Raw genomic sequence first — 27,765 nt, forward strand, 5'->3', positions numbered from 1 at the left:
ACAGGTTTTGTTCCTCAAGTGGAAATGTATCTAGGAGCTCTTTCTTAGGCAGATTTTGAGACAGTGGTGCTGCTGTACAACAAATAGCACAGTCACTGAAATGCTTTCATTTCCTACATTTGATTTGCAGTTTGCAGTAGGGATGTAAGCAACTACTCGAGTAGTCGACTACTCGATAAGCTTAGGCTTATCAGGTAGTCAAGCCATTACTTAACTATGCGTTCCCCCACACCCCACTTGCTGCCTCTGTATATGACACAGCAAGGGGGTGGGTGGAAGGAAACATGAGTCAGTGCTGTGGGGTAGCCGGCTTTAAAACCAATTCCTCCCAGTACCGGCTCCATGGTGCGGAGGGAAAGGCAGAGCTACAGCAGTCCTGGAGACTGTGAGAGCCAGGACTGTTCAGTCCTGGCTAAGGATGTTACGGACTAGTCGACTAGTTGACTATCTGATAAGCAAATGCTTATAGGATAGTCAAGTCGACTAGTCACTTCCCCCCACCCCTTGCTGCCTCTATCAGATAGAGGCAGCAAAGGGGAGGGAAAGAGGGGATACTTCAAAGTGACAGCACCTCACGGACCCTGAACTGAGCTCCATGCAGCACTGCCACTTTGAAATGCTGAGGTGGCATTTCAAAGCAGTGCTGCAAGGAGCCGACCTCGGGCTCCATGTGACGCTGCCCCTTTGAAACACCGCCATGGTGAGCTAGGAACTCTTGTACATTTTAAAGCTGGCACCCATATGCAGCCCGGAGTCAGCAGGACTTCCCGCCTGCCCAGGGCTGCACGCGGAGTTCCGCATTCCTCCTTTGAAATGTACAACTCCATCAACTATTCGACTAGTAAATTACTCGATACTTAACATCCTTAGTTCCGGCTTGCGCTGGTTCTGGGAGCTCCCCCGCTGCAGCTTTACATTTTAATTGTAGTAAGAGCCCACTCTTAAAATGCAGAGCCACAGTGGTCCTGGAGCCAGCAGTCCCAACTCGTGCCACCCCCAGGAGCTAACCTGCAGCAGCTCTGCAAGCACCTCCCCCCTTATCAACTAATCAAGTAATTAATGGAAATTCCATCGACTATTCGATTAGCTAATTAACCACTACTTTAATATCCTGAGGCTAAGTTTACTCCACAGTGCTATTTCAGGATACTGGAATATCCCAAAATAGCTATCCTGCATCTTCACAGCAAGCCCGTTATTTCAGGCTTGCTATTCTGACGTCCCTGTAAACCTCATTCTGCGAGGAGTAAGGGATGTTTCAGAATAGCACTTGATTTCAAAATCTGGCACTGTGCAGACAGCACCAAATGACGAAATAAGCTATTTTGAAATAGCATTGAAATAAGTTATGCAATTTGCATAGCTCAAATTGCATATCTTATTTTGAGTTATGGTGCTATGTAGCTGCACCCCTAATTTGCAGGGGTGCTTTAAAGTCAGGACAACCCTGCACATGGCCACTAGATGGCACCATCTCTTAACAATCCTTAATGCAGTTTTTCCTCTAATGCTACTTAAACATAGCTTTTCTTTATTTAGCTTTAAAGTTGTAATACCTTGAGCTTTAATGCTCCATAACTCAGTGCTGTGTAACAGCCACACTGTCATGCATGAAGAATAACAGCTTTCCTGTTTATCAGGAGATTGGAAGGTTGTTTTCTACAACCTCAGCCATTTGTAAATACATTAACTTTAGTTAAATTTAAGGGACAAATATTTTATGAAGCTTCTGAAGCATAGGGTAAATTGTTTACAAATTGCTTTTATATATATATATATATATATATATATATATATATATATATATATATATATATATATGGAATTGTGCATAAAGAATATTTGTACTTGAGGCAGCTGTTATTCTGAACAAACAGTTTTATTTGGTTTCTTAGACACACCGGGTTTAAATTCAGCTGGAGCCATCTGGTACAGAGCTCTGGTAAATACTTTGAAATCTGCAGGAGCCTCAGCACACCCTGCAGGGCAGAAGCCTCAAGACCCCCTGGCTCACAGATGTTGCCCAGCCCCCCTAATGGGGAGAAGTGTGGGGGTTCCAAAAAATTATCTCTTAGAATTTAAGTCCTGCTTAGACATACCTCCATTCCTCTTGTTAAGAGAGAGAGAATATGTGGATGTAATTGTAGCTTGAATATGTAGCTTTATGTACCTTGAGTAGTCCTGTCTGAGTCAGTGGGACTACACTTGTGTGTAAAGTATGGCATGTGCAAAAAATGCCCATAGAATTGAAGCCTGAGTAGTGCTTAGCCATTGCAACTCTCATGGAAATCAAGGCTTTGCACATACCTGGATTTGATCTCTACTATTTTATTGGGCGGAGGGGAGAGAGAAAGAGGAAGAGTTCTTAATGCTGTTTTCAAATGCTGGATGTGAAACTGCTGTGTTGATCACTGTAAAAGACAAAGGGGTTCTCTGTTTCCTGCACTGAACTATTATTTCTCAAATTTCAACCAGCTTTTTACGTCTAAGAAATCATTTGAATCTACTTTTTAATGGCAAATATGATATTGAACTAAAGTGAGAAGATTCTGCTTTTATAGTTTGTAGAGTTGTTTCATTCCCCCCCATTAAGAGAGACAGCATAGTCCAGTGCATAGTTTGCTAGATTGGGAACTTGGAGACTTGGGGTATGTCTACACTACAAAGTTAATTCGAACTAACGGACGTTAGTTCGAATTAACTTTGATAGGCGCTACACTAGCGCTCCGCTAGTTCGAACTTAATTCGAACTAGCGGAGCGCTTAGTTCGAACTAGGTAAACCTCATTCTACGAGGACTAAGCCTAGTCCGAACTTACTAGTTCGAATTAAGGGGTGTGTAGCCCCTTAATTCGAACTAGTGGGAGGCTAGCCCTCCCCAGCTTTCCCTGGTGGCCACTCTGGCCAAGACCAGGGAAACTCTATTGCCCCCCTCCCGGCCCCGGACCCCTTAAAGGGGCACGGGCTGGCTACGGTGCCCGTGCCAGGTGCAAGCCTGCCAGCACCCAGCTAGCAGACCCTGCACCTGGCACAGCTCGAGCCAGCCACCCGATGCCCCCCAGCCCTCCCCCTCTTCCCGGGACCAGGCTGGCGGCTCCCGGGAGCTTGCCCGGGACCGCAAGAGGCGGGCATCCGCCTGGTCTAGTGCGGACATCGTGGACCTCGTCCACGACCTCCACACTAGGCACAGGAAAGTGGCCGTCTAGGGCAGGAGAGCTGCCAGCCTGGCCACCCAGGAGCAGGTGTGCATGAAAATCAAGGTGGTCCACTGAGACCCCCGACCCTGAGCCCTGAGCTTACAATGGCCGTACTGGGACAGACCAAAGGTCCATCTAGACCAATAGCCTGTCTGCCGACAGCGGCCAACCCTAGAGACCCTGGAGGGGATGGACCGAAGACAGTGACCAAGCCATTTGTCTCATGCCATCCCTCTCCAGCCTTCCACAAACCTTGGGCAGGGACACCACTCCTACCCCCTGGCTAATACCACTCCATGGACCCAACCTCCATGACTTTATCTCACTTCTCTTTAAACTCTGTTCTAGTTCTAGCCTTCACAGCCTCCTGCAGCAAAGAGTTCCACAGGTTGACTCTTTGCTTTGTGAAGAACAACTTTCTGTTACTAGTTTGAAGCCTGCTACCCATTCCTTTCCTTTGGTGTCCTCTAGTCCTTCTATTATGGGAACTAATGAAGAACTTTTCTTTATGCACCCTCTCCACCCCACTCGTGCTTTTAGAGACCTCTATCCTATCCCCCCCAGTCTCGTCTTTTCTAAACTGAAAAGTCCCAGTCTCTTTAGCCTCTCTTCATATGGGACCTGTTCCAAACCTCTGATCATTTTAGTTGCCCTCCCCTCTCCCACCCTCTCTCTTCCCCTCTCCCACCTCCTTTTCCCAGTCTCCCCGAGTTTTGTTCAATAAAGAGAGTCTATTTTTGACCACACGTTTTCTTTATTTTGTACATCAGGAAGGGGGGGCTAGGGAAGGGTAAGTGGAAGAAGGTGAGGGAGGAATGGGGTACGAGGCCCCGATGGGGAAGACTGGGCTGGCTCTGCAGGCTTCTGGGGGAAGCTCTCCTGCAGCTCCCCAATTGCCCCCTCTCCCCAGATGGCAGCCTTCGGCAAGTGCAGCCAGTCTGATGGCCGAGTGCTGTGATGTGCCCAGTGTGGGCACTCAGGGCACTCCAAGCCAGGACTGCTTTGCAAGCGGGGCACCCCTGAGAACTGTCTGTCCGGGGTGGGGGTCGGAACCCTTTAAGCACAACCCTCGGCTAGCCTGAGACAGCAGCTCCACGCTCTAAGTCCTCATCTGATGCCCTGCCGGCACTGCTTCCGGCCATCCTTAACCCCGGTTCAGGGTCCACTTAATGTGGACATGCTAGTTCGAATTAGCAAAACGCTAATTCAAACTAGTTTTTTAGTCTGGATCCGTTAGTTCAAATTAGCTTAGTTCGAATTAATTAATTCAAACTAAGTTAGTTCGAATTAATTAATTCAAACTAAGTTAGTTCGAATTAGCGCTGTAGTGAAGACATACCCTCTGTTCCCAATTTTGCCACTGATTTGTGTGATTTTGTGATTTTTAAATTCTCTGTGCCTTAGCCTCCTCCTCTATATTTAGGGTTAATAATAGTTACACAGGTTCCTGAAGTGCTGTGTAAATGTCAAGTGACATGTTATGATTCATTAAGTTAATGTACTGTTATAACTTCAGCTCATGGATTACTGATTCAGTGTTACTGCAAACTTCTCCTTGAGTGAGTCGGTGGGCAGCATTTAACATGGCACTCACATGATTGCTAATGATCTGTCCTGACACGTGACCCAGGGAGTAGAAGATGCGCCATGGATTGATAATGCTTCGATCTGACAATCTCAAAACATTTCAGTTTTTCCTTCTCTCAGTTTCAGAATGTATTTTTGTTATTTAAAAAAATCAAACTCCATCTCAACCAGCATGCTGCACATACTGCTAATTGTCTGTGAGGAAGGTTTTTTCTGGAGATAGGAGGCCCAGTAGAGGGTCAACCCAACCTTGCTTCTCTTGTGTATGTTTGTAGAGAGTTGATACACTCACTTCACCTTGGGGCCCTACAACATTTCTCTCCAGATAGACCTGGGACTTAACATATGCAACTTTGGCTTTTTCCCACAGGGCTTTGGAGGTATCGGAGAAAAAGGAGAAAAGGGGGTCCCTGGCTTACCAGGTGGCAGGGTAGGTAACTTTACGGTGGCTTTAAATCCCTGTTCTTGACATGAGATGTACAGACTGGAATTTTCAACTTGTTTGTAAAGTGTCTTTGTTTGTGTTGCCAGTGCCTAGAATATACTAGATGCTGTGCAGACACTCAACAAAAAGATGATACTTGTCCCAAAGAGCTTATGATCTAAATGTCAGACAACAGAGAGGCACACAGAGAGAGATTGGTGGATTCAAGGAAACAGTAAGACAAAATTGATCAATCTAATAAGCAGTAGCCACCAACAGCCTAATAGTTGTCAAGTTGTTTGCAATGTGACGGCAAAGGAGCTTTGAGGAGGCATTTGGAGGAGGATGGTGAGGTAGGTATTGTGGATGTTTAAGAGGAGCACTTCCCAAACATGGCATAAAGCATGAAGGCGCTTGTTTGAAAACATGACAGAAGAACAATAGAGGCTACTAATGCAGGCTGATCAGAGTCAAGAATTGATATCTAGATAGTAAATCAGAGATGATTGGTGGAATGGGAATAGGCTATGAAGGGCCTTAGAAATTACAACTAACTTGTTGGGTTAAAATAGGGATGCAAAGGGGGATGGCATGGTCCAGGTGAGAGACGGAAAATTATCTCTGCAGCAGCATTTTGAATGGATATGAGCAGATCAGTATTCCCTGTAAATTTTGCACTTGTGCAGACTTGCAGGAGAGATTTAGATGTCACCTCAGATGATTAGCAGAGTGCCTGCAGATAGGTTTTGTTTCTAGTGATGGTTCACATCTGCACATGCCTTAGTACATACAAAAGAATTAACCCGCACATGGTTGGAAAAGATTAGAGGGAACATTGGAGCAGATACTGCTATTTGGCCATTCTTATTTTGTAGTCTCACCTGTTTTCAGTCCTTTGCAAACCTGTTCATCTATATATCCAAATGTACATCCAGCGTGACTCTGGAGAACATGCTCAGTCCTCACAAATTCCATCACCAAAGCTTTCATCCATGCTGTTGTCATCTGGGACTGTAACTACTGCCACCTTGCCCTGGGCCTTTCAAATGACAGACCTTTGAGATCAGTTCACAAGCAGAAGAAAAAGGCAACTGATATTCACAATAAACAGCTCTGTGATCTCCAGTGCAGAGCACCTCTTATGGGTTGTACATCCTCAGCTTTAATGGAAGACCGAATTGAAGGGATTCTGCTGACAAGATAAGGACGTTGGGTTCCTTTCCTCATCTGGGCAAGTTTTGGTGCCTTTGCTCCAAAGATGTGACCAGCTTCTAGGATAAGAAGTGTCATGAGTAAGAAAAAATGAACATGCCTCCTTTGATTTTAAATCTTAACAATCCCATGTTCTTGTTTTGCCCCAGATCCATTGTTTTTCTTCTCCTAAGAACATGAGCACTAATACACTGTATATTTGGAGTCCCTCTCATATAGGACTAGAATTTACTCATTAGCCTTCTTTTGTGCAGACATTGATATTTAAACCCATATTTTGTTTTTTGTACCTGCAGTTTAGGTCATGCAGGCCAGATCTACAATAGACCTGGAAGGTTGGCTTATGATGTGCAACTCCAGCTACTTACCTAGCTGGAGTCATCTTTCCTTAAGACAGGCTTGGCACTGACCCCACTGGGGAGGCTGACGAGAGCAAATGCTCCTGTCGGCTTCTCTTATTCCTCACACAAGCAGGAGTACTAGTCACTGGCAGGGGTGCCCTCAGAGTTGGATTTAGCGAGTCTTAACTAGACTCGCTAAATCAAATTCCAGAAGATCGATCGCAGCAACATTGATCTTCCATCTAGTGAAGATATGGGCTTTTAGATTTGCAGCTTCCCATGGATTAAAAACTGGCTAACTGATAGATCTCAAAAGCTAATCTCTGCATGTCATTCTGTGTTGGAGATGTGGTTAGCCTTCCGGTCAAGTCACAAAATTAACTCTTCTGGAAAAGCAATAGTCCAAACTAAAAAGTTCCAAAAACCAAAAGATTCTTCTGCCCTTTGGGTCTTCTCTTCAGCCTGCGTTCTGGGACCTGTTCCTAAGCTTTTCCTGGGCTACCTTTCAAACTCTTTCTGACTCTGGTATACAGCATTTGAATCCCAGGCTGGTTCTCTTAGTGTACCATTCTCAGACCTTGGCTCTCCTTTCCGCTTGACTCCTTTCCACATAACCTTCCTGACTCCCACCTGCTCAGATTGGGAAGCAGCTAATTAATTGTAGCATAGGTGTGGTTGGCCCTCTCTTCCCTTAAAGGGATCAATCACCTGAGACCATTCCCCTTATTCTAAGAAGTGCTGTTGGTATCTCAAACATGGTGTCTGCCAAGGGGACTTGCCCATTCCGAGCCCTGCAATAGTCTCAAAGTGATCCTTCAGACTACCGTGAACAACCTGCAGAGGGATTCTTTTCACATTCAACATGAAGACCAAAAGGATTCTGCTGCTTTTTGTCCTTCAGTACTTCAAAATTATTTTTCGAGATAAAAATGACCTTAGTTTTACAATGTGAAATTAGACACCAAAGTTTTAGTAATTTGAGGAACCAGGACAGATTTTGTTCATAAGCACTTCCACTGTGCTGAATATGGAAATGATTACACAAGATGAGCAACTTTTGGCCTGTATACAACTGAATTCTTCTGAAAATGGCTCTTGATACTCAAGTTAGTTAGGGTGAAATCTTGACCCTGTTTAAGTCAGTGATAGTTTTGCCATTGATTTCTGTGGGGTAAGGGTTTCTCCTTTAGATGTTAAGTTTTAGGCCAGGATTCATACATTTGTATGTGTCGCTACAGTACCTAGCGTAATGGGGCTTAAAGCTGACTGTAACTTTTGAATATGAAAGAAATAGAAATGTTAAATAATACATATTTTGCTGTTTTAGGGATCAATGGGATTCGATGGACTTGATGGGATTCCAGGGAAAAAGGTACCAGGCTTATTTAATTTTGGAAATATTTTTAACATCTCGAGAAGTCATCTGAGTGTCTAAGGTCATCTCCTGCCCTCCGTAATTGGCTCCATGTCAATGTCACAGAAGAATGGAGAGTTGTACATAAGAATGTTTGGAAAACCAATGTAAGATTTTCCCTCTCTAACCACTTTCACAACCAGAGGTTTAGAAAGTATCCTGCACAAAGATCTGAAACTCTACACTCCCTCCCAGTGTAACCAACTCCCTACTTTTCCTGTGAGGGCCACCCTTCACGTAGTGTCCTTCACAAATGACAGTGCAAATGGTCAGTGCATTAAGTATCAGAAAGGCTGTGAAGGCCTTGTGCCCTTAGATGTACCAATGCAATGTGGCCACAGAACAACTATCCTAGCCATTTTCACCAACTTACTTGTAGGCATTAAACACTCATTGGCAAGTCTGTGTGGAGGGGCTAGGTTGGGTCCTCACTGTTTTCGTGTCTAGCCCTGTTTTCACAGATACTGTGAGAGTCTTTCCCAATATACTTTAAGGTGAATGATCGTGAGACAGAAATGAGCCTTGAGCAGAGGAATTCTCAACAATGCTGTTTATGAGGTGGTCTGTGGCTCTTCAGGATCACAGGCTGAAATAGAACCCAATAGATGTCTCACTAAAAGAATTCCCTTTAAATGCAACCACAACTTGGCTTATTATTTACATTAGAATAGGTTTGATAGTCTTTCCAGGAGAGGACAGTAGTGCATTTAAGGCCAAAGGGAATTTTGGTAGCTATAATCAGCCTCAGGGTCCTCTGAATCATATTGCAACACATTACTGGGAAATGGATAGTCAGTGAGATAAGATTTTAAAGTTACATGGTTTAGTGCATGTGAACTGGGAGAGACGAGAAGGCAGGAGAGAGCAATTACATACTGGACATGGTTTGCTGAACATCCTCTCCCTCAGCACCAGTCCCAGCAATTCTGTCAGGCCCCTGGAAATGACATCGTGATCTTCCCTAGTTCACATTCTACCCCATCACTGCTGGCACCTTCCTAGTTGAGTAAGGCAAGAAAAGTGTCTTTTTGGAGCCCCAGTATGTTACTCAGTATGAGAGAGTGGAGACAGTGCTGCTACATCAGCTTTCCCGTGGGCTAATCTTACTGCTCCTGCAAACCTCCTGTAGGACAAGAGACTGGGACAAGGATTCCAACACAGGCAGTGGAGAGCACTAAAATGAGGCCTCCCAAGATTCATCCCTTCTTGCTTTATAAGGTAACGTTGTCTTGTGTTTGTTTGACAGGGTCAGTTGGGTCTTGCTGGTTTTCCTGGGCTGGATGGAGTGCAAGGAATGAAGGTAACTCCTCCTTTTGTTGCTAGAAGAAGCAGCAAAATACTGTTTCATGAGCAGACAGCATCAGGTCACTAGTGAGGAGAGGCCAGGTGACATTTGCCAACGCTAGTTTATTTTTTGGGTGAGGGTAGGCATGGCTGGAGTACCAGACAAAGCTCAAATTACTGAACTTTGGGGCTGAATGGTCTGTAAATATCTACAGTTATGGGTGCTTTAGACATGCACATATTAATAGTAACTCATGTGGACTTCTTAACAAGGGGTTCTACAGAATGAGGTGAGCAGAGATGATGAAACTGACTCTGGTCCATATGTTGCTTTGATAAATAATATTTTGTGAACATGGTGCAAAGATGCCAGTGCAGTCTCCTCAGCTAGCAGGGTGCAGCAGGTAAGGGATAAAAACACCTTTCGTTTCATTATACAAAAAGTGTGAATTAGTCATGAACACAGAGATCATAAGGAAGAACAGAAGAGCAAAGGGAATAATTCATTAAAACAAGAAATCCATATTCCATCAAGGAATTACTATTAAGTTTGCCACGAAGGCAGATCTATTCATAACATCAGGCACTCTTCCTTCTCTGCTTTCCAGTCTTTGAAGAACTTGAAAACAATATGAATCTGTTTAAATTTACAGGGTGAATTAGGTGAAATGGGTCTTCCAGGCCCTCTTATTTCTATTGATCAAGAAAATGGACTTTTCTCAGGTAACCCTTCAGATGCTGTTTTGCAAAGTCATTTTAAATGCACCCATTTTAATCCACTCTATTACGTGCTGCTTATTTTTTCATGTTAGTACAGTTGATCCTATCAATTCACCATCACTGTTTTAGGGAGCCAAATTAATACCATTGATTTAGTGGTGTTAGTACAGGGGTATATTTGACCCAGTGTGCACAACTTCAGATTTTGCCATATATCTGTAACTCCAAATGAAATGCCATGTTGTGTGAATACAGGTGGATGGAGTGATATGTTTAGAACATTGGTGATGTATTGTGTTGGTATTTTCCTGTGTATCTGAAGCCCAGAAAAATATCTAGCACCCCGATGGCTTATTTCAGTGTGGCAGTGCTATTAAGAGAAAACACCCCCTTTTCTCTCTTGCAAATAATAAGTTGAATGCCCCTTTAGTATTCTCACCCTCTCGCTGTTGCTGAATATTATTAAGGAGAATAATGTAGGAAATTCCAGGATGAATTAGGCACGGATGAGAACGTCTGTGGCTTCAGTGGTGAGAGTAGAAATTAGCCTCTGCTAACAGTGTTTTGGGGAATAAGACAATCGCCAGCTGGGGATAGGGAGAAATTTATGCCAGTGTTATTGTATTGGGTGAATAGGCCCATTAAAAAGGGATCAGCACTTTCCACTAGCACAGAGCTATGGCCAGTGTGGGAGATGGGAGTGGACTACATGGACTCTTCCTACAGGCCATTCTTAAGTTTTTCTCCTTTTAATATTTTTTTTGTCCAGTGGATGTGTCCGGAGATCCTGGGACTCCAGGGAGTCCAGGCCCTCGAGGAGATGAAGGGACTCCTGGTTTGCCAGGCCTCCCTGGCTCCCCAGGTCGCTCAGCTGTTTTTCAAGGTAAAGCATCTGCTTATACTAATTCCAAGCAGGCTGTTAGCATACTCTTTGCCCATTGGTTTGTAGCCATCTTTGCTTGTGTATGAATTGAACAGCTGTTGAGTCACTTAATAATAGAGGTGCTGAAATCCCTTCTTCAGGCATTGCAACATGCATAACTTCACTTACACACTCTGCCAAATGCAATAGCTAGACTGTTGTAACCCATGTGAGGAATAGTATTTTATGTGAAAACAATTTAATTCAGAGATACAGACAGACAACCTGGGAGAGCCTGTGTCTAGTTTTTATCTCATTCACAATGGTAGACACACAGGGTGCATCTACACAGCAGGGCTTAACTCAAAATAAGCTATGCAAATTGAGCTATGTCAGTTGTGTAGCTTATTTCGAAATAGCTCATTTCGAAATTGGGAGCGTCTACCCAGCACTTATTTCGAAATAGAGCACTCTTCCTCCGACTTCCCTTATTCCTCGTACAATGAGAGTTACAGGAGTCAGAGTAAGAAGTCCTTCACCTTGACAGTATTTCAACATTATTTCAAAATAACTGCCTGCTGTGTAGATGCGGACTGTTATTTCCAAATAACACTAGTTATATCTGATGCCCTGAGAAGTCAGTGGGCATATCTCAGCATATTTGCTGTTAATATGCAGCACAATCATGGCCTTCTTGTGTTTATATGTTCCCTGGCGAATGAGTTTGCTGACATTTTTTGTTCACAGAAACAGAATACTTCAAAGTAAATATTAGGAAGTCTGTTAAAAGTGACTTTTAAGTGTAAGTACTTACCCTGGAAACCTTAAGCCAGTGGTCTCCAACCTTTTTGAATTTAAGTGCAATCCAGGATCTACCTCAAATATCAATACTCTTGCCCCGCCCCCTTCCCTCCCCTCCTCGGCCCCACCCCTGCTCACTTGATCCTCCCTTTCTTTCCCATCCTCGCTCACTTTCATCATGCTGGGCAGAGAGTTGGGATGCAGGCTCTGGTCTTGGATTAAGGGATCTGGAGTGTGAGAGGAGCTTTGAGCTGCTCTTGGGGCAGGCAGTTGGGATGTAGGGGATTGCAGGTGCAGGCTCTGGGACGGCATTTGGATACAGGGTGCTCCACTATACATTATTCACTCCGTCACAGTAATAGAGCATTGAAATTGTGCTTCACATTTTCAGAATATTTCATGAGTTTGCTTAATTAGTTATTCTCACTAACCAATGTGACTTAACTGAGACTCTGCATTAATGCAGTATTTTCACTGGCCTAGGAAGTTGCCTTTTATAATAGTAAAAAAAAAAAGTGTGACTCTCAAAGGTGGCTATTTAGGTGTGTCTAGACTACATGGCTCCGTCGATGGAGCTATGTAAAGTAGTTTACCCGACATAGTCAATGAAGCAGGGATTTAAATAATCCCCGCTTCATTAAAATAAAAATGGCTGCCGTGCTGTGCCGACAATCAGCTGATCCGGCACAGCGCGGCAGTCTAGACGCGGATCAGTCGATAAGGGAAGCCTTTGTCGACCGCTCCATTATGCCTCATGAAACGAGGTTTACCAGAGCGGTCAACAAAAGCTTCCCTTGTCAACCGATCTGTGTCTTGACTGTTGCGCTGTGCTGGATTAGCTGATTGTCAGCACAGCGCGGCAGCCATTTTTATTTTAATGAAGCGGGGATTATTTAAATCCCCGCTTCATTGACTATGTCGGGTAAACTACTTTACATGGCTCTGTTGATGGAGCCATGTAGTCTAGACACACCTTTATTGTCTTCTCTGTATATGAAATTATAAGACTTCCTGCATGAGCATAATATCAGCCCCATGGGCAGTGGTAATCTTCATAAAATGAAAAATATCTAGATCCACATCCTGCTGGAATATTGGCTAACTACACTGTATATGCCTTGTTCTCTCTAGGGGCACCAGGTCCCATGGGATTTCCAGGTATTCCAGGTATTCCTGGTGAACCAGGAGACCAAGGGAGAGCAACAATTGGATTACCAGGTACTCCAGGGCTAGATGGTTTACCGGGTATGCCAGGACCTCCAGGACTCCCTGGTCCATCACGTATGTAAATTTCTTTGACCAGCTTTGGTACAGGATTAAAATATAAACAAACAAAATAATCTTTTGGAATGCTCTCTTGCTATATATGTATATTATTTACCACTGGAGACTATGTCTATCTTAAGTACTTACGTGGCCCCCATGTGCATAGTATATGAATGCCTCACAATATGTAATATATTTTTCCTTGTAAAACCCTAAGAGGCAGGGAAAAGCTATTATGCCCATTTTACAGGTGAGGAACTGAGACAGAGACTAAATAACTTGCCCAAGCTCATGCTGGATATCTGCCAGAGCAAGGAGTTGAATTGGGGATTTGTAAGTCCTAGGCTAGCATCCTGACCACAAGAAGGAGGGTATCAAACCTGGGACCTCATACATACAAGGCATGTGCAGTAAGCTACATGCCTCAGTTACTGATCAAGCATATACTGTAGCATTGATCTATGTTCCCTGTGTTCAGTAAAATGCCAGCTCTATTTACTCAGTTTGGATTATTTCATTGACTAATGGGCAATTATCAGACTAGTTGATCTCCAGAAAGGAAAAAGCATGAAAACCTAGTTATTTTAATTTTACCAACAAAACTTGGGTTGGTACACAGCAAATCACGTAGAACACGTACAACAAAATTACATTCATTAGCTGCTCTTGTTAAAGTGTACAGCTTTCAGTCATGTCTTGTTTTTCCCTGTGCTTTCATGGGTAGGGATGATTTCCCTGGTCTCTGTTGGCCAGAAGCTGGGAATGTTCCCTTTGAAGCTCATGGCATTGGCCACTGTCTGAAGACAGGGTTAGATGGACCTTTGGTCTGACCCAGTATGGCCACTTCATTCTTATGTTTTTATGAGAACTGCTCTGAGTATGTATTCAGGATGAGGAGTGCCAGATAGGACCCAAGGTATAAAGACTCATCTTTTAGTTGTAAGGATACTGGCCTTTTATCCATACTTTATTGCAGTCCTGTTTGGTATAATAACAGACATTCACATTCATATTGCTTAGAAAACAAGTGATAAATGAAAGGGTTTAATTCTGTACCAGCCTCCCATTTTAGACCATTGCCTTGTAGGCCAGGTAAGGAATCTGGTGTTTTGTGCCGATGACTTGCCTTCCCTTTAATTAAGCTGAACTTTCAGGATGTGTGGCTGACTTAAATAATCCAGCCAATGGAAAAAGGATGTGTTTTATGTAGTCCCTAAGTCTGTTGATATGGTATTGCTAGACAGTATCAAGTTAATGGGGAAGGCACAACCATTCCCTTATCAATAATAGACTCAGTCAAATACATAGAATTAGGTCCGTTCACTGCTGCTAAAAAAATGTGTACTTTTTGCAGCTGTTCGTTGAATTTGTTTGAATGAAGATTAGGAAGGCATGTGCTCTACGGTCTAGGCAGTATGTCAGAGTTAATGGAGTCCTTCGCTGGTTCTGCTAGAAGCTGGCCTGCCAGTTACTTTGGGCATGTCTACACGAGGAAATTATTTTGAAATAACAACTCCAGAAATAACTATTTTGAAATAGCATGTCCACACTACAGGGACGCCTCCAATTAATCCAAAGTAGGCTCCCTTAATGTGGTGCACTTTAGGGCCCCAGGAAGCACTGTTGAGTAATTACTTTGAATGACTCTGGGAAGTAGTCATTTTGAAATAGAAGCAGTGGAGTGTCCATGCTGCCACTATTTTGAAATAAGCATTATTCCTTGTGAAAAGCAGGAGTTGTTATTTCAAAACAACCAGCCCGTTATTTCAAAATAATGGGCTTGGTAGTGTGGGCATTCTGCTTGTTATTTCGAAATAAGGGGAGTTATTTCAAAATAAATCCCTGGTGTAGACTAGGGCTCTGTCAGACAGGGCTGTGTTTTATTCTGACACTAAGGGTGTGTGGAAAGAATTTCAATTGTAATGTTTTTAAATCAGTTTCCCACTGTGTTTTCACTTTAACCTAAGTTCTTCTACATTTCCCTACATGCAGATCAATGTAGGGAATAATTTTGCAGTGGGTTGAGGGGAAGCAGGAGGGAGGGAGCAGATCTTTTTCATCTCTAGCTTCAGTAAGCCCATTTGCCCTCCAATCTCTTAGTTATTTTAAAATAAACTCCTGCTCCCAGCACACTGGCAAAGTAACTGAGAGAGAGGTGGGGGAGCTCTACAGGGGACAGGCTGTTATGGTGGGATGGGGGATGCAGTCTTTCACACTGTCAGCAGAGCCACTGTACACACACTAAGTAGCTCTGAGAGCTCCTGTTCCCATAGGCCTCAAGAACACAATGGTAGTGGAACTGCATAGCCAGAGATCCATTGATTTGCCCCCATTTCAGCCTCTATCGACTCCTTCTTAAAAAGCTTGTGCCTTAGGGTGCAGGGAGACCCCGCATAATATGGCTTCACAAGACATGTCGGATACAGCCTCCCCCAATAGGGTTCCAGCACTCTGTCCCGTCAGTACAGTGAAACTTCAGGAGTTCTGCAACCTCAGGTCCCAACATGGAAATGGAGGCTGGGTGAGGCAAGGTTTTACCTGAATAATTTGCACTGGTCTTTAGAACTGCTCAGGTTCACCTTCGTTTGGTCTTGTGCCAGTTGTTTAGTTTTTGAAATAAGAACCCTGGAAGACCAATAGAAAAGGAAAACCTCAAAATATCAGTACTCTGGGCTTCTTCTCTTGGTCTGTGTGGTAACCTATTAAGCCAAGGTAAACTTAACACGGGCAGTGTAGGTGCCCCTTTTGGTTACAGCAACCCGTGGGCCCGGCCAAGAGGCCCCGCCCTGGGACACTTCCTACCCTGCCTGCCTTACAGACTGCTGCCTGCGAAGTCGGTCACGCAGGTCCTCAGCTCCTTCGCAGTCCTGTCCTGGAAGGCTTTCAGTCAGGGCTTCCACCCTGGCCCTCCCGTGATCTTCGCTGCTGGGGCTTCTTCCCCTGCAGCTGTCCTCCCTCTCTGGGTCCTTGCCACTGGGACTTCCTTCCCCGCAGCTATCTTCCTTCCTCCCTCCCTCCCTGATGGTGCAGCTCGCCATTTTTAAATGACGCACCGCAGCAGACGCTGGGCGTGCTGCACACCGGACACCTCCTCTCCCCCCACCCCACGCACACTTCCTGTGGCCATGTCCGAGTGGCTCGAGGCGCTGGCGCATGTGCTATCGGGATGCTGCCGCGCCGCTCGCCCTCTTCCCTGAGATGACGGCGTTTGAGCGGGAGTGTGGGGCTCGGATGCCCCGTCACACACCTCCTCCTGTAAGTTCACCTGTCCTCTCTCCCTTTCCTCCTCCCCTTCCGCAATCCTTGAGAGAAAGTCCACGTTCTGGTGGCTTTTACCCGCTCTGTGAATTATGTCGAAGCAGTAGGGTTGTAACAGTAGGTACCACCTCATGATCCGGTGATTTGTTTCTTTCATGGACTGCAGCCAGCGAAGGTGAGCGTGATCCGTCACTAGTAGTAATTGGTTGCCTAGAAGATAATAACACAACAGATCAATAGCCCATTTTACTGCCAGAGCTTCTTTTTCTATTGTTGAATAACTCCATTCCTGGGGGAATAATTTGCGGCTTACATATAATACCGGATGGTCATTCCCCTCTATCTCTTGCGATAACACTGCCCCTAGGCCCACTCCGGACGCATCTGTTTGAACATGAATGGTTTCTCAAAATTGGGTTGTATCAAGACCGGGGCCAGGGTCAGGCGATCTTTTAAATCTTGAAAGGCTCTCTTGCTAAGGGCCGTCCATTGCACACGTTTTGGCTGAGCATTCCTAGTTAATTCGGTCAAAGGGGTGGCTATGGTAGCGAAATTAGGTACGAATCGTCTATAGTAGCCTGCAAAACCCAGGAATTGGCACACCTGCCTCTTGGTTGTGGGCCGGGGACATTCTTGGATCGCACTTATCTTACTTATCAGCAGTTTTAGTTTGCCTTGCCCCACAGTATACCCCAAGTAGGAGACTTCCCTCTGCCCGATACAGCATTTACTAGGGTTTGTCATGAGCCCTGCTTCCTTTAGCTTTGTCAACACTGCCTCCAATCGCTAGAGGTGTTCAGGCCAAGTGGAGCTATACATCACTGTATCGTCAATATAGACGGCAAAGTACTGCCAATGTTTATGCAACACTTTGTCCATTTATCTCTGGAAGGTGGCAGCAGCCCCATGTAGGCCAAAGGGCATGGTGGTGCTGGAGTACAGAAGGCTGTTTTTTCTCTAGAGGTGGGTGTCAAGGGGATCTGCCAATAGCCCTTTGTAAGATCTAACATCGAAATATATTGGGCCTACCCTAATTGCTCCAGCAGTTCATCTACCCTTGGCATTGGGTAGGCGTCAAAGCATGATATCGCGTTTACTTTTCTAAAGTCAATACAAAAGCGTATAGCCCCATTGGGCTTAGGCACGAGTATTATAGGGTTTCTCCAGTCACTATGTGATTCCTCTATTACCCCCCACCGTAACAGGGTCTGTAGTTCTTCCTGCACGGTACCCAACATATTTCGGGGGAAGGGCCATATCACATTACGCACCTTCTTAACAGGTTCTGTGTCAATGTGATGGTTTATGAGGGACGTCTTCCCTGGGCATACTGACATGACCGGGGTGAACTTCTGTATCAACTGACGAACCTCGTCCTGCTGGTGGGGTATTAGGTCCTCACCTATCTGGGTGACCCCTTCCCCACACTCCATATCTCTGCACCAGAGACCCAACTTTGGTTCAGGGGTTCATGGTTCAATCATAAAGCTCTCTCGCAGCACCCATTTCTTTAGGAGGTTTACATGATAGATTTGGGTATTTCTCTGTTTCCCCGAGAGTTGAACCTCATAATCCACTTCCCCTATTTGCTGCCACACCTCAAATGGTCCCTGCCATTTAGCCATCAGTTTAGATTCTTGTGAGGGCAATAATTGCGACACGCGATTTCCTGGCTTGAAAGTCCGTAATCGCGCCTTTAGCAAATTGTCTTTAGCAAAGTTTTGGAGGGCTTGCAATTTCTCCTGCAACTGCAAAATATACTGCACCATGCCTCATGCTTGGGATTCCTGCTCCTCCCAACTTTCTTTCACTATGTCCAGAATACCTCGGGGTTGGCGCCCATATAACAACTCAAAGGGGGAGAACCCTGTGGAAGATTGCAGGACCTCTCTAATTGCAGACAACAATTTGGGAAGCAATCTGTCCTACTCCCGGGGATCTTCTTTACAAAACAGCGCAACGTCACCTTCGGTGTTCTATTGACCCTTTCCACTAGTCCATCCGTTTGGATTTGATAAACGGAGGTCCTCAAAGTTTTGATGTTCAACATTTGACACAACTCCGTCCTTAACCGTGAAGTCATGTTAGTCCCATGGTTTGTTAAGATAGTTTGGGGCAACTACACCTGAGCGAAAATTTTCATCAGCTTAGCAGCTAACACAGGTGCCGTAGAGTGCTTTAAAGGTACTGCCTTGGGGTACCGGGTTGCATAGTCGATCAGGACCAAGATATACTGGTGCCCTGAACGAGATTGTTCTAGGGGCCCGACTAGGTCTAGGGCAACCCTTTCAAAGGGCACCCCGATTATGGACAGGGGTACCAACCGGGCCTTCGATACCCCTCTTGGAGAAGCCCTCTGATACTCAGACAGGATTCACAAAAATCTCGCACTTCTCTATAGATCCCTGGCCAGTAGAACCTCTGGGTCACTCGCTGTTGTGTTTTTTGCCAACCTAAGTGTCCGGCCCAGGAGTTAGAATGTGCTAGTTCCAACACATGTCATCGGTACTGGAAAGGTGCAAGTAGTTGTCGAATTTCCCCTTGGCCCTCCACAACCTTTACTACCCGGTAGAGACAGTCATCACATACCTCGAATGTTGGGAACTTCCTTCTGCGGGTGGCTCTGTGTCGCCTCCAGCCTGCTCCCATGCTCTTTGCAGTGAAGTGTCCTCCCTTTGCTCCTGCAGGAAATCTCCATCCTCCACTCCACTTATTGGGCTCAATTCTGTGGCAGTTTCCATCGCTGCATCCTGTAAGGTGGGGGTGACCCCCCTATGGGCTGCCAGCGCTTCCGTTGGCATCTTTGGAAGGGTTCCCCGGGTAACTCGGTGGGCCCACTCTCTCAAAACCCATGCGAAGCCTTGCCAATCCCTTCCCAATAAGACAGGGTATGCGAGCGTGGGTGCTAAGGCCATGCGGCATAGCCCTTTGCGATGCCCATCGTCAAACTGAACCCACACCGTGGGATACGGGCTAACATCCCCATGCACACTGAATCCAAATTGATCCGCCCCCAGGCTCTCCGCTCCTCACGAAATCTGCCCGCACGATGGTTTGTCCACACCCCGAGTCCACCAGGGCTTCTACTGGGATCCTCCCTCCCCCCGACTCAAATCGCAACCAGTACCTGAATTCCTTGGGATGATGCTGTCATTGGGTTGGTCTCCAAGATCTGACCAAAGGTGCAGTCCAATACGGGACATTTGCGGTGGAAGTAGCCCTCTTGACAGCACAGGTAACAACTTACCTGGGGGTGAAATCCGATGCCCTGTCACAGGCAGCATTTGGTAATGGGCCAAATTTGGCTCTTCATTGAGTTGAAATCTGTGCAGTCGTATCCACTGACACTAGGACTCAGTCTGGCTCCATGCCACCTTCCCAAAGTAGCTGTTATTGTGGCTAACTAATGGAGCTGAAAGAAGTTTAGATTTCTTATGCCTTTGTTGATATCCTTTCCTCTGCAGGGCCAGTGTTTGTACCTGAAGAAATCCTCGATGGAGAACCTGGGGAACCAGGAACACCTGGACAACGGGGACCACCAGGAGTTTTGGGACTAAAGGGGACCAAAGGTGAAATTTCCTACCTTACCCCTTGTGTTGACATTGAAACCTATGCAAAGTGGATGTGAAACGCTACCCCACCAGAATCATTTTAGGCTCACTTTGCTCATTTTGCATTCACCGACAATACCAAGTGCAAATCCACATGAAGAGGTTCAGGCAGTGGAGATCCAATTATCTGTTTCCACAGTGCTGACAAACACTCTCGTTCACTCTGTTTTCCAGGGGATCCGGGTGATTGTGCTTGTGATGGAGGAGCCACAAGAGCTGGGCCAAAAGGAGCACCAGGCCCTTTGGGTCCACCAGGACGTTCTGGTGAACTTGGGGTTAAGGGTTCCAGTGGAGATCCAGGCAGCGTGGGTGCACAAGGGCCACGGGGGCCTCAAGTAAGTCAGGATAGGATTTCTTTAGTCTCTGCCAATTAAAAAAAAAGTATTGTTCAAAGTGGTCTAAATTTTAAAAAATCTTTCATATTTCAATGAGTGTTTCTGTTTGGTTGGGTAAGAAGGCAAAAGCAATTTGTAGGAATAAGGTAAAATCCTAGAAATGCCATCATTGGAAGTGTTAGAGAGAGAAGATGGGTGAGGTCAATGTCTTTGGCTGCCTTCTGTTGGTCAGAATTCTCTGTGTCATCTCAAACATTTGTCTCCCTGCACAACAGAAGGTGGCCCAGTAAAAGAGATTACCTCACCCACCTTATCTCTTTTATCCTGAGACCACATGCCAACAACAGTGCCGCCTACACCAATGTAAGGTAGTGATTCTGAGAACTCATTTGTCAGAGTGGAGACATTTAGTCGCCATATTGGGTTTTGGACCCTCTCTGGGCCAAGGGTTGGTTTGGAAATGAGAGATGCATTTGGATGAAGAAAGAGAGTAAAATGGTGAGCTCTTTGCATGTTGGTAGCAGTAAGCGTAAGAGCTCCTCTGTGGTACACTTCTTTCCTAGTTGCTGCTGCAATGACATTTCTAAGCAGAGTTTTTATGTTAAAAAATGAAGAGTGATATTTTCAAACTGTTGAGCATAAGTCATCTGTGAGGACTTTTGCAAATCCCACTCTAAATCATTCGTCCTTTAATTTCAGAATAACCATGTCAGCTCCAACTACCTCTGTACATTCATTGTTGATTTATTATGGAAACATTTTATATCTCATTTTTTTTTCTTGATCCTGATGACTTCTGTGGAGTGAAGGTCTTTCCATGTATATCCAGGTACCTGTTTTTTTCTCTTTCTGCCTATAGGCTTTATCTGGTCAACCAGGTTCTCCAGGCCTTAAGGGAGAAAAGGGGGATCCATCTTTTGCAAGTGGCAGAGGTCTCCGGGGGGATCCTGGTGCAATAGGAGTCAGAGGGCCTCCTGGAATCCCAGGAAATCCTGGCAGAGATGGATTGCTAGGTTTACGAGGCCTGCCAGGTCCTCCGGTGAGTTTATACATAATCAGTAAGAATGAGTGCTTCAAAATTGTAATAAGAAGGATCAATAACAGTAAAAAGACTGAATTGTTTGTCATGTTGAGGCCCACTGTATGGGTCCAGAGATCTAAAGCGATGCATTGGATTCATGAACTGACACTGTAGGGATAGACTCTATTTCATGTTATCCATAATTTCATGGAGTATAAGGCCAGAAGTGGCCATTCTATCATATAGGCTGATCTCCTGTGTAAATTTTACTTTGATGCCCCTATATTGAACCCAGTGATTTTAGTTAGACTAGTGTATTTCGGTCCTATGGAAACTAATTCATTGTATGCTGCAAGCAGAGGACAAGAGAGGCCCAACTGCCTAGGACCTTGGAATGACAGGGAATTATTTAGATGGATTAATGATGATGGCACTACTGTCTTTTAGCGAATATAACCCGGGGGTTATATTTGTTTTTACAAACTCCGCACCCCTGCTGCGGGCTATACTCGTGCATGGGATATATAGGAGGTTTTTCACTGGATGGAAGAGTATCCCCTCTCCCCCATCCTTTCACTACCTTTGCCGGGCTGGGCTTAGGCTCCCAGCCCGGACCAAACAACGCGGGGAAACTTCCAAGGGGTGCAGCAGCCGGGAACGCTCTGGAACGCTTGTTGCTCCTGGGCAGGGGCATGGTTTGGGGCGCCGGGGCAGGCGCTGGCCCGGGAGCAACAAGCGAGCGCGTAACGGGTCTGGCGAGCAGCAGCGGCGGCTGCAGGCAGGGAGGGGCACCCGGCTGGATCACACAGGAGCAACAAGCAACAGGCCCCGGCCCCACTCCTGTGAGCCGTGGCCGCCTACAGACGCCAGACGCTGCTGCTGGACACAGAGCCCCGCGCCACAACTTGCTCCGGGCTCCTTCCCTTTGTCAGCCTGGGATGGGAGCCTCCTGCCTTGCGCCTCTGCCCCAGCTCCAGAGTGTTCCCTTGTTTCTGCGCCCCTTGTAAGTTTCCCTGCATTGTTCGATCGCAGGCTGGGAGCCTAACCCCCCGCACCGCAAATATACCCCCGGCACAGTCTTGTATACTCCGCGGGTTATAGTCATGCGCGGGGTATACAAGATTTTTTTTAACTGAAACAGCAAAAACCATGGAGTGTGTTTGGGTGCGGGTTATATTTGGGTGTAGGGTAAAACGCTGAAAAACGGTACCTGTATATGTGTATAGGAAAGTGTAATTCACAATTCTTGAGCTTGGTTTCTCACAGCAGCAGTATCTTCCCTAAATTTTCAACCACCCTAGCATGATGCTTGTGACACACATACAGGATGGCCACAGAATCATTCGTGACCTTCTGCATTGCCCAGGCTAATGATATTCTGGTGTTTTGAACAAGTAAAAGTAATTAGAATAAAGGGCTTTTGCACGCTTCTGACTCAAGAGTGACAAAACTGGAGTGAGAGTAAAGTGCTATAAGAATTCCAGTGTTCATGTGGACCATGGTTTGGATAATCTGCCCCAAAATCCTTAAAACTCCAGTAGCATCTATGAGATTACAGGCAAAGATTTCTGTGCTGTCTTCTAAGGATTTATCTTCACTACAGCTTGCAGCCCTCTTTTAACACATGACAACTCACATGACCCATCATAAACTGTGGCACAGAGAAGGAGCAGAAGCACATTTCCTGCTCCCACAAATCCTACTTAGGGCTTGTCTACACTACACACTTCAATCCTCTTTTCACACGCATCAATTCACATATGACAAACTGTAGGGCATATGAGCTCTAAATTGCCTTATTAAGTCAATTTCTTAGTCTTCAGCATCTTGAAGGCACAGCTCACATGGCAGAATGAGTGGGGCCAGGGGTAAAGAGTGCAAAGCAGGAGTCATATATGGGTTGGAATTTGAAGTGCCCAGCTGGATAATGAATGTAATATTTACACTTACATGCAGCTGAGCAGTGTTAAGCAGGACACTTTGTTAAGGAAAATTTATTTCAGAGGCTCTCGCCCTCTTAACAGGAATTTCTCCTTCCAAGATTCTCTTCAGCACATCTCTGATTACATAACCATTAGATAAATGATGGGTAAAGTCTGAGAGACAGAGAATTCTCAAGTCACAGGCACTACTTTAATTTTAAGATTTTTTTTAAACAAAAGATACTATCTATCAAATTATAAGGGTCAAATACTGAAATAGAAACGGCTGATCATTAACCTTATAAGTAGAAACACAGGGAAACAGCTTTCAACTTGTATAATTCTTTATATTTTAGCATATATAATGTATTATGCAATGCTTATAGAGGTAAGTAGAGTCTCCTGAATTTAAAAGATTGTGAGCATTAAATTTACAAGATTTCCATATACTTTATCAAACACATTTGAAACTTGCTGCTAAGCATGCCTCACAGTGTCCAATAGAATCACTTAGAACAGCACAAAACACTTGTCAAAACTGTGGCAATGTGCAGTCATTCCAGGTGTGCTTGGTTCTCAGCTGTAGCTGTCTATTTATTATGTGTAGGGTGATGGCGGACTAGGCTTTCCAGGTGAAAAAGGCTTGCCAGGATTGCCTGGCTCCAAGGGCCGGCGCGGAGAGAGCGGTCTTCCCGGCATTGGTTTCCCAGGTCCTAATGGAGTGAGCGGCCCTTCAGGTGATCCAGGAATCGATGGTTTTCCCGGACAACCAGGTCTTCCAGGTCCTCCAGGTAGGCCTGTTAGGAACTACTGTCCTCTTGAAAAGCTGCAAGGCCCCTAAAAACCAGCCAGCCAAAGAAATAATCCACGTCATAACAGGATCCCAGTATTTTCAGAGCAGTAAACTAGATGTCTGTTTTCAAATTAAATGTGTGGATAGTCTGCAGGCAAATCAGACTTGATAATGCATCCTTCATTTACTCACATAATCCTACTGAAACCGATGAGATTACTACATGAATATGGACTATGCATGCCAGTAAAGGATACGGGAAGGGGATGCTGATTAAAGCTAACTGTGGTAGAACAAACAGTTTTACAGCCAGCTGCAAACCTAAGGTGATTTCCTGCTAGCAATGTGGTTAAGATGAAAAGCTTTAGATAAAGAAGATCATAAGTATAGCTACATACAATAAAATACATGCAAGACTCAGTGGCCATGGCAATCAAACATAGATATTAGTTATGATTGATTTCACTAGGTTCTGCTTGTCTTTAGCAAGTGGTACACCATCAGTGAGTGTGTTGCAAGTTCGACATGCCAATTTACAAAGAACATGAATTGTTGCTCTCCCTGGCTAGAAAGCTCTTTAGCTCCAGCTGAAAAAGTTTGATGCTCTTAGCTCTGGAGGTCCCTGTTCAATCCCTGATGATTTTGGCCAGAATAACAGACACCACCTGTAGAGCTTAAGAAATGTTGCAGGGCAGATGATGTATTTAGTTTGATGTTGCCGATATGACCAATCAGAGCTAGGAACACTTAATGACAAGTGGAGATGTTTGTAAAATTGGGCTTTATATGTGATATTTCAGATATGCCAGAATCTGGAAAATGGTCTCACTACCGAACTATTGAACATAAATAGTCTTTATGACTAGATTTTAAAGCTGACTTTATTAAGGTGATGTTAACAAAAGCAATATCTTTTCTGCTGCTACTTTTCATTATGTTTTCCACTTTGTGTATATTTAACCTTCTGTATTTATAATACTTGCATGATTAGTAATACAACTAAATATATTCACAGACATAATATTTTCCCCAAAACAAGTCACTGCTAAAATGACATTGAACTGAGTAGAGTTATTCTTCTGACTCTGAATCTCAGGATAAAACCAGACATGTCTACATTGTACACAATGAGAAAAGTCTGTGAACATGTTTGGCCTACTGTTTGAAAAAAGGTGCTTTCAGTCTTATGGGTTTTCTGACTTTGTTTAATCTGTGCTCCTTTGCTTGACTGGTATAGGTGACTGCTGCTGCGGTGAGGAGGTTGGTAAAGGAGTCTTAGACACAGAGGGAGGTGAGAGCTAGGCCTTATTGGTGGCCAGAATAGCAAGGGGAAGATTCCCCATTTTTCCCATCATTGCACAGACACACAGAATGGCATGTAACATAGCAACCATATTCCATGTGGTTGTTATAATAGTCAACACTGGCACTCCATTGAAACTTTCTACACGGGTCTTTTCCTAACTCATGTCTTGTACTAAATGCTAAAAGCTCTGATAACCAATAACTGTATGAATATATTTATATGTCTTTGCTTATTAAAACAACTCTCACAAGGGCTGCTACATGCAGATTGCATCATAGGAATGCAGCAAGAGGGAATATGTGATTATGCACTGACATTCCCAGCCTCATGAATACTGGGTATGAAATGGGTAGCATCATAACTCAACACATTATGCCCCACTTACAATGAATGGCTTTTTTGTAGAAGAGCACCTGTCATCAGAGAACATAGAAACGTGCGAATAAGTCATTAGCCAACTCAATTTACACTTCCAAGATATTGGTGTGGAAACTGAAAAAAATATACCTCCAATACTTAAAAATCATCACATTTATTAAAACACTTTTGATGTATTAAGCTTCATCTAACATTAAAGATATCTGCTTGGTCAGAAGAAATAATTGCTGTTTACACTGTACATATTGGAAGGTTTTATGATGAAGACGAGAGAATATTTTTAAAAAGAGACATTCACCTACTGAAATTATCTTGCCAAAGGCAACAACAAGGAATTTTGCCTAAAACCACACAACATGCAGCTACAATAGATCAGATGAAAATTCTCATTTAAGTAATAAATACTGTAATAGGAACTGATTGTGCAAACCTACATTTGTTGGATTCCTATTCAAGTGGTTAGTCACACTGACTATCATTTGTTAATGACTCCCACTGCCTTCAACTGATATCTTTCACCGGGGGATAGAATATTAGAACAATACTTCCGCACAGTTAGGGTATGTCTAAGCAGCAACATTATTTCGAAATAACATAGTCCACATCTACACAGCAGGCAATTATTTCAAAATAATGTCGAAATACTGTCAAGTTGGAGGACTTCTTACTCTGACTCCTGTAACCGTCATTGTACAAGGAGTACGGGAAGTCGGAGGAAGAGTGCTCTATTTCGAAATAAGTGCTGTGTAAATGCTCTCAATTCCAAAATAAGCTATTTCAGAATAAGCTATGCAATTGACGTAGCTCAATTTGTGTAGCTTATTTTGAGTTAATCCCTGTTGTGTAGACATACCCTTCGTGAGCAGTATTATGAAATTGCTCAGAAATGCTATTGGATTACTCATTTTGTTCCATTGTTGCAATTTCCAGAAGTCTCTCACTGTGTTTTCACAATAGATTTGTTCTCCTGGCATTTGGAGGCCATTATGAAAACATATTAAGTAGCTGGTGAACATTAACTTTGGTTACTTCATTGTGCTATCAGACCCTAGAAATATGTGAAAACTGTGTCCTTAGCATATTACCATTGCCCTTCAATTGCTCCACAAATACAGTTCCCATTGTGCCAATAGTCTATTGCTAGCTAGTTACATAAGTAATGGACATGTCATTTTTTGGATGTTAATTTAAGCAAAACATGTGTTTGAATATAAAAATGTTAATTAAACTGCCCTTTCTGAGCTAGTTAAGCATCTGCGGGGCTGTGTGGCCTCACAGCTTAGAAGAAACTTTGATCCTGTCTAAATGTGCCTATATGTAGACAGCAAACCGAGCATTAAGATTCTGCCACCTAAGTATGTTTCCTCCAGCTCTCTGCTTCTAAATATAAATCAGACTGGGGAATGTTTCATTTTATTTCTCTAAATGTGATCCTCCTTGCTTTAATTCTAACATGAATTAAGAATTAAGAACTGAGCTGTGGTACCAAAGAGCAGTGGTTGGTTTTAAGACCACACCAGTGTACAAGTGTTGTTAGAAATGTTTGTATATGTGTAATTCATGGGGTTAGTCACTTATAAATGCAGTCTGTTACCAAGTAATGCCTTGCATCAAGTAAAAGTGAATTTGAGCACTGATCTTTGGTCTTCCAGTATCAAAGCAGAACATTTCTGTTTCTTCTTGTACATGCACAGCAGTGTCGAAACACAAGTACATTAGAGCCCTAAGGTTTTCTTCCCACTCCCTGCTCCCAGTCAGCTTCATATCTCATTAGCTGAAGTTTTGATCCTCCAGCAGCCTTGATTAACTAGAATTTGTGATTTGAGTCTTTTTCCTCCAGCCCCAGTCTTGTGATCACATGAATGGGAATCTCAAAGTCATAGAGTTTGATGTTATGGGGGGCAAGTAGAAGTGGGATAGAAATTGGACATCATTAGTCCTCATTTCGCTTTTTGGCGGGTGGAGGTTCACATTTGAATTGCTAGACCTGAACCTGCCTTCCAGTTTTGGTTCTGGTCTGGTTCCCAAACCACA

General features: G+C 44.3%; 1 protein-coding gene across 5 annotated transcripts in view; it reads left to right on the forward strand.

The window, feature by feature from the left end:
* Positions 1 to 27,765, forward strand: part of COL4A6 (collagen type IV alpha 6 chain) — a 232,683-nt gene that overhangs the window by 172,241 nt on the left and 32,677 nt on the right. For 4 of the 5 annotated variants that reach the window (XM_075940942.1, XM_075940945.1, XM_075940943.1 and 1 more), the window contains exons 15-25: positions 5,154 to 5,213; positions 8,088 to 8,132; positions 9,421 to 9,474; positions 10,112 to 10,181; positions 10,948 to 11,061; positions 12,973 to 13,122; positions 19,830 to 19,934; positions 20,151 to 20,311; positions 21,171 to 21,350; positions 23,862 to 24,045; positions 25,285 to 25,338. In XM_075940942.1, the coding sequence (XP_075797057.1) occupies positions 5,154 to 5,213; positions 8,088 to 8,132; positions 9,421 to 9,474; positions 10,112 to 10,181; positions 10,948 to 11,061; positions 12,973 to 13,122; positions 19,830 to 19,934; positions 20,151 to 20,311; positions 21,171 to 21,350; positions 23,862 to 24,045; positions 25,285 to 25,338 (1,177 nt within the window). The remainder of the gene's footprint in view (positions 1 to 5,153; positions 5,214 to 8,087; positions 8,133 to 9,420; positions 9,475 to 10,111; positions 10,182 to 10,947; positions 11,062 to 12,972; positions 13,123 to 19,829; positions 19,935 to 20,150; positions 20,312 to 21,170; positions 21,351 to 23,861; positions 24,046 to 25,284; positions 25,339 to 27,765) is intronic. The other variant, XM_075940946.1, reaches the window with a different exon arrangement.

The sequence above is a fragment of the Pelodiscus sinensis genome, chromosome 13, assembly GCF_049634645.1.
Source record: "Pelodiscus sinensis isolate JC-2024 chromosome 13, ASM4963464v1, whole genome shotgun sequence".
Taxonomy (NCBI): domain Eukaryota; kingdom Metazoa; phylum Chordata; order Testudines; family Trionychidae; genus Pelodiscus; species Pelodiscus sinensis.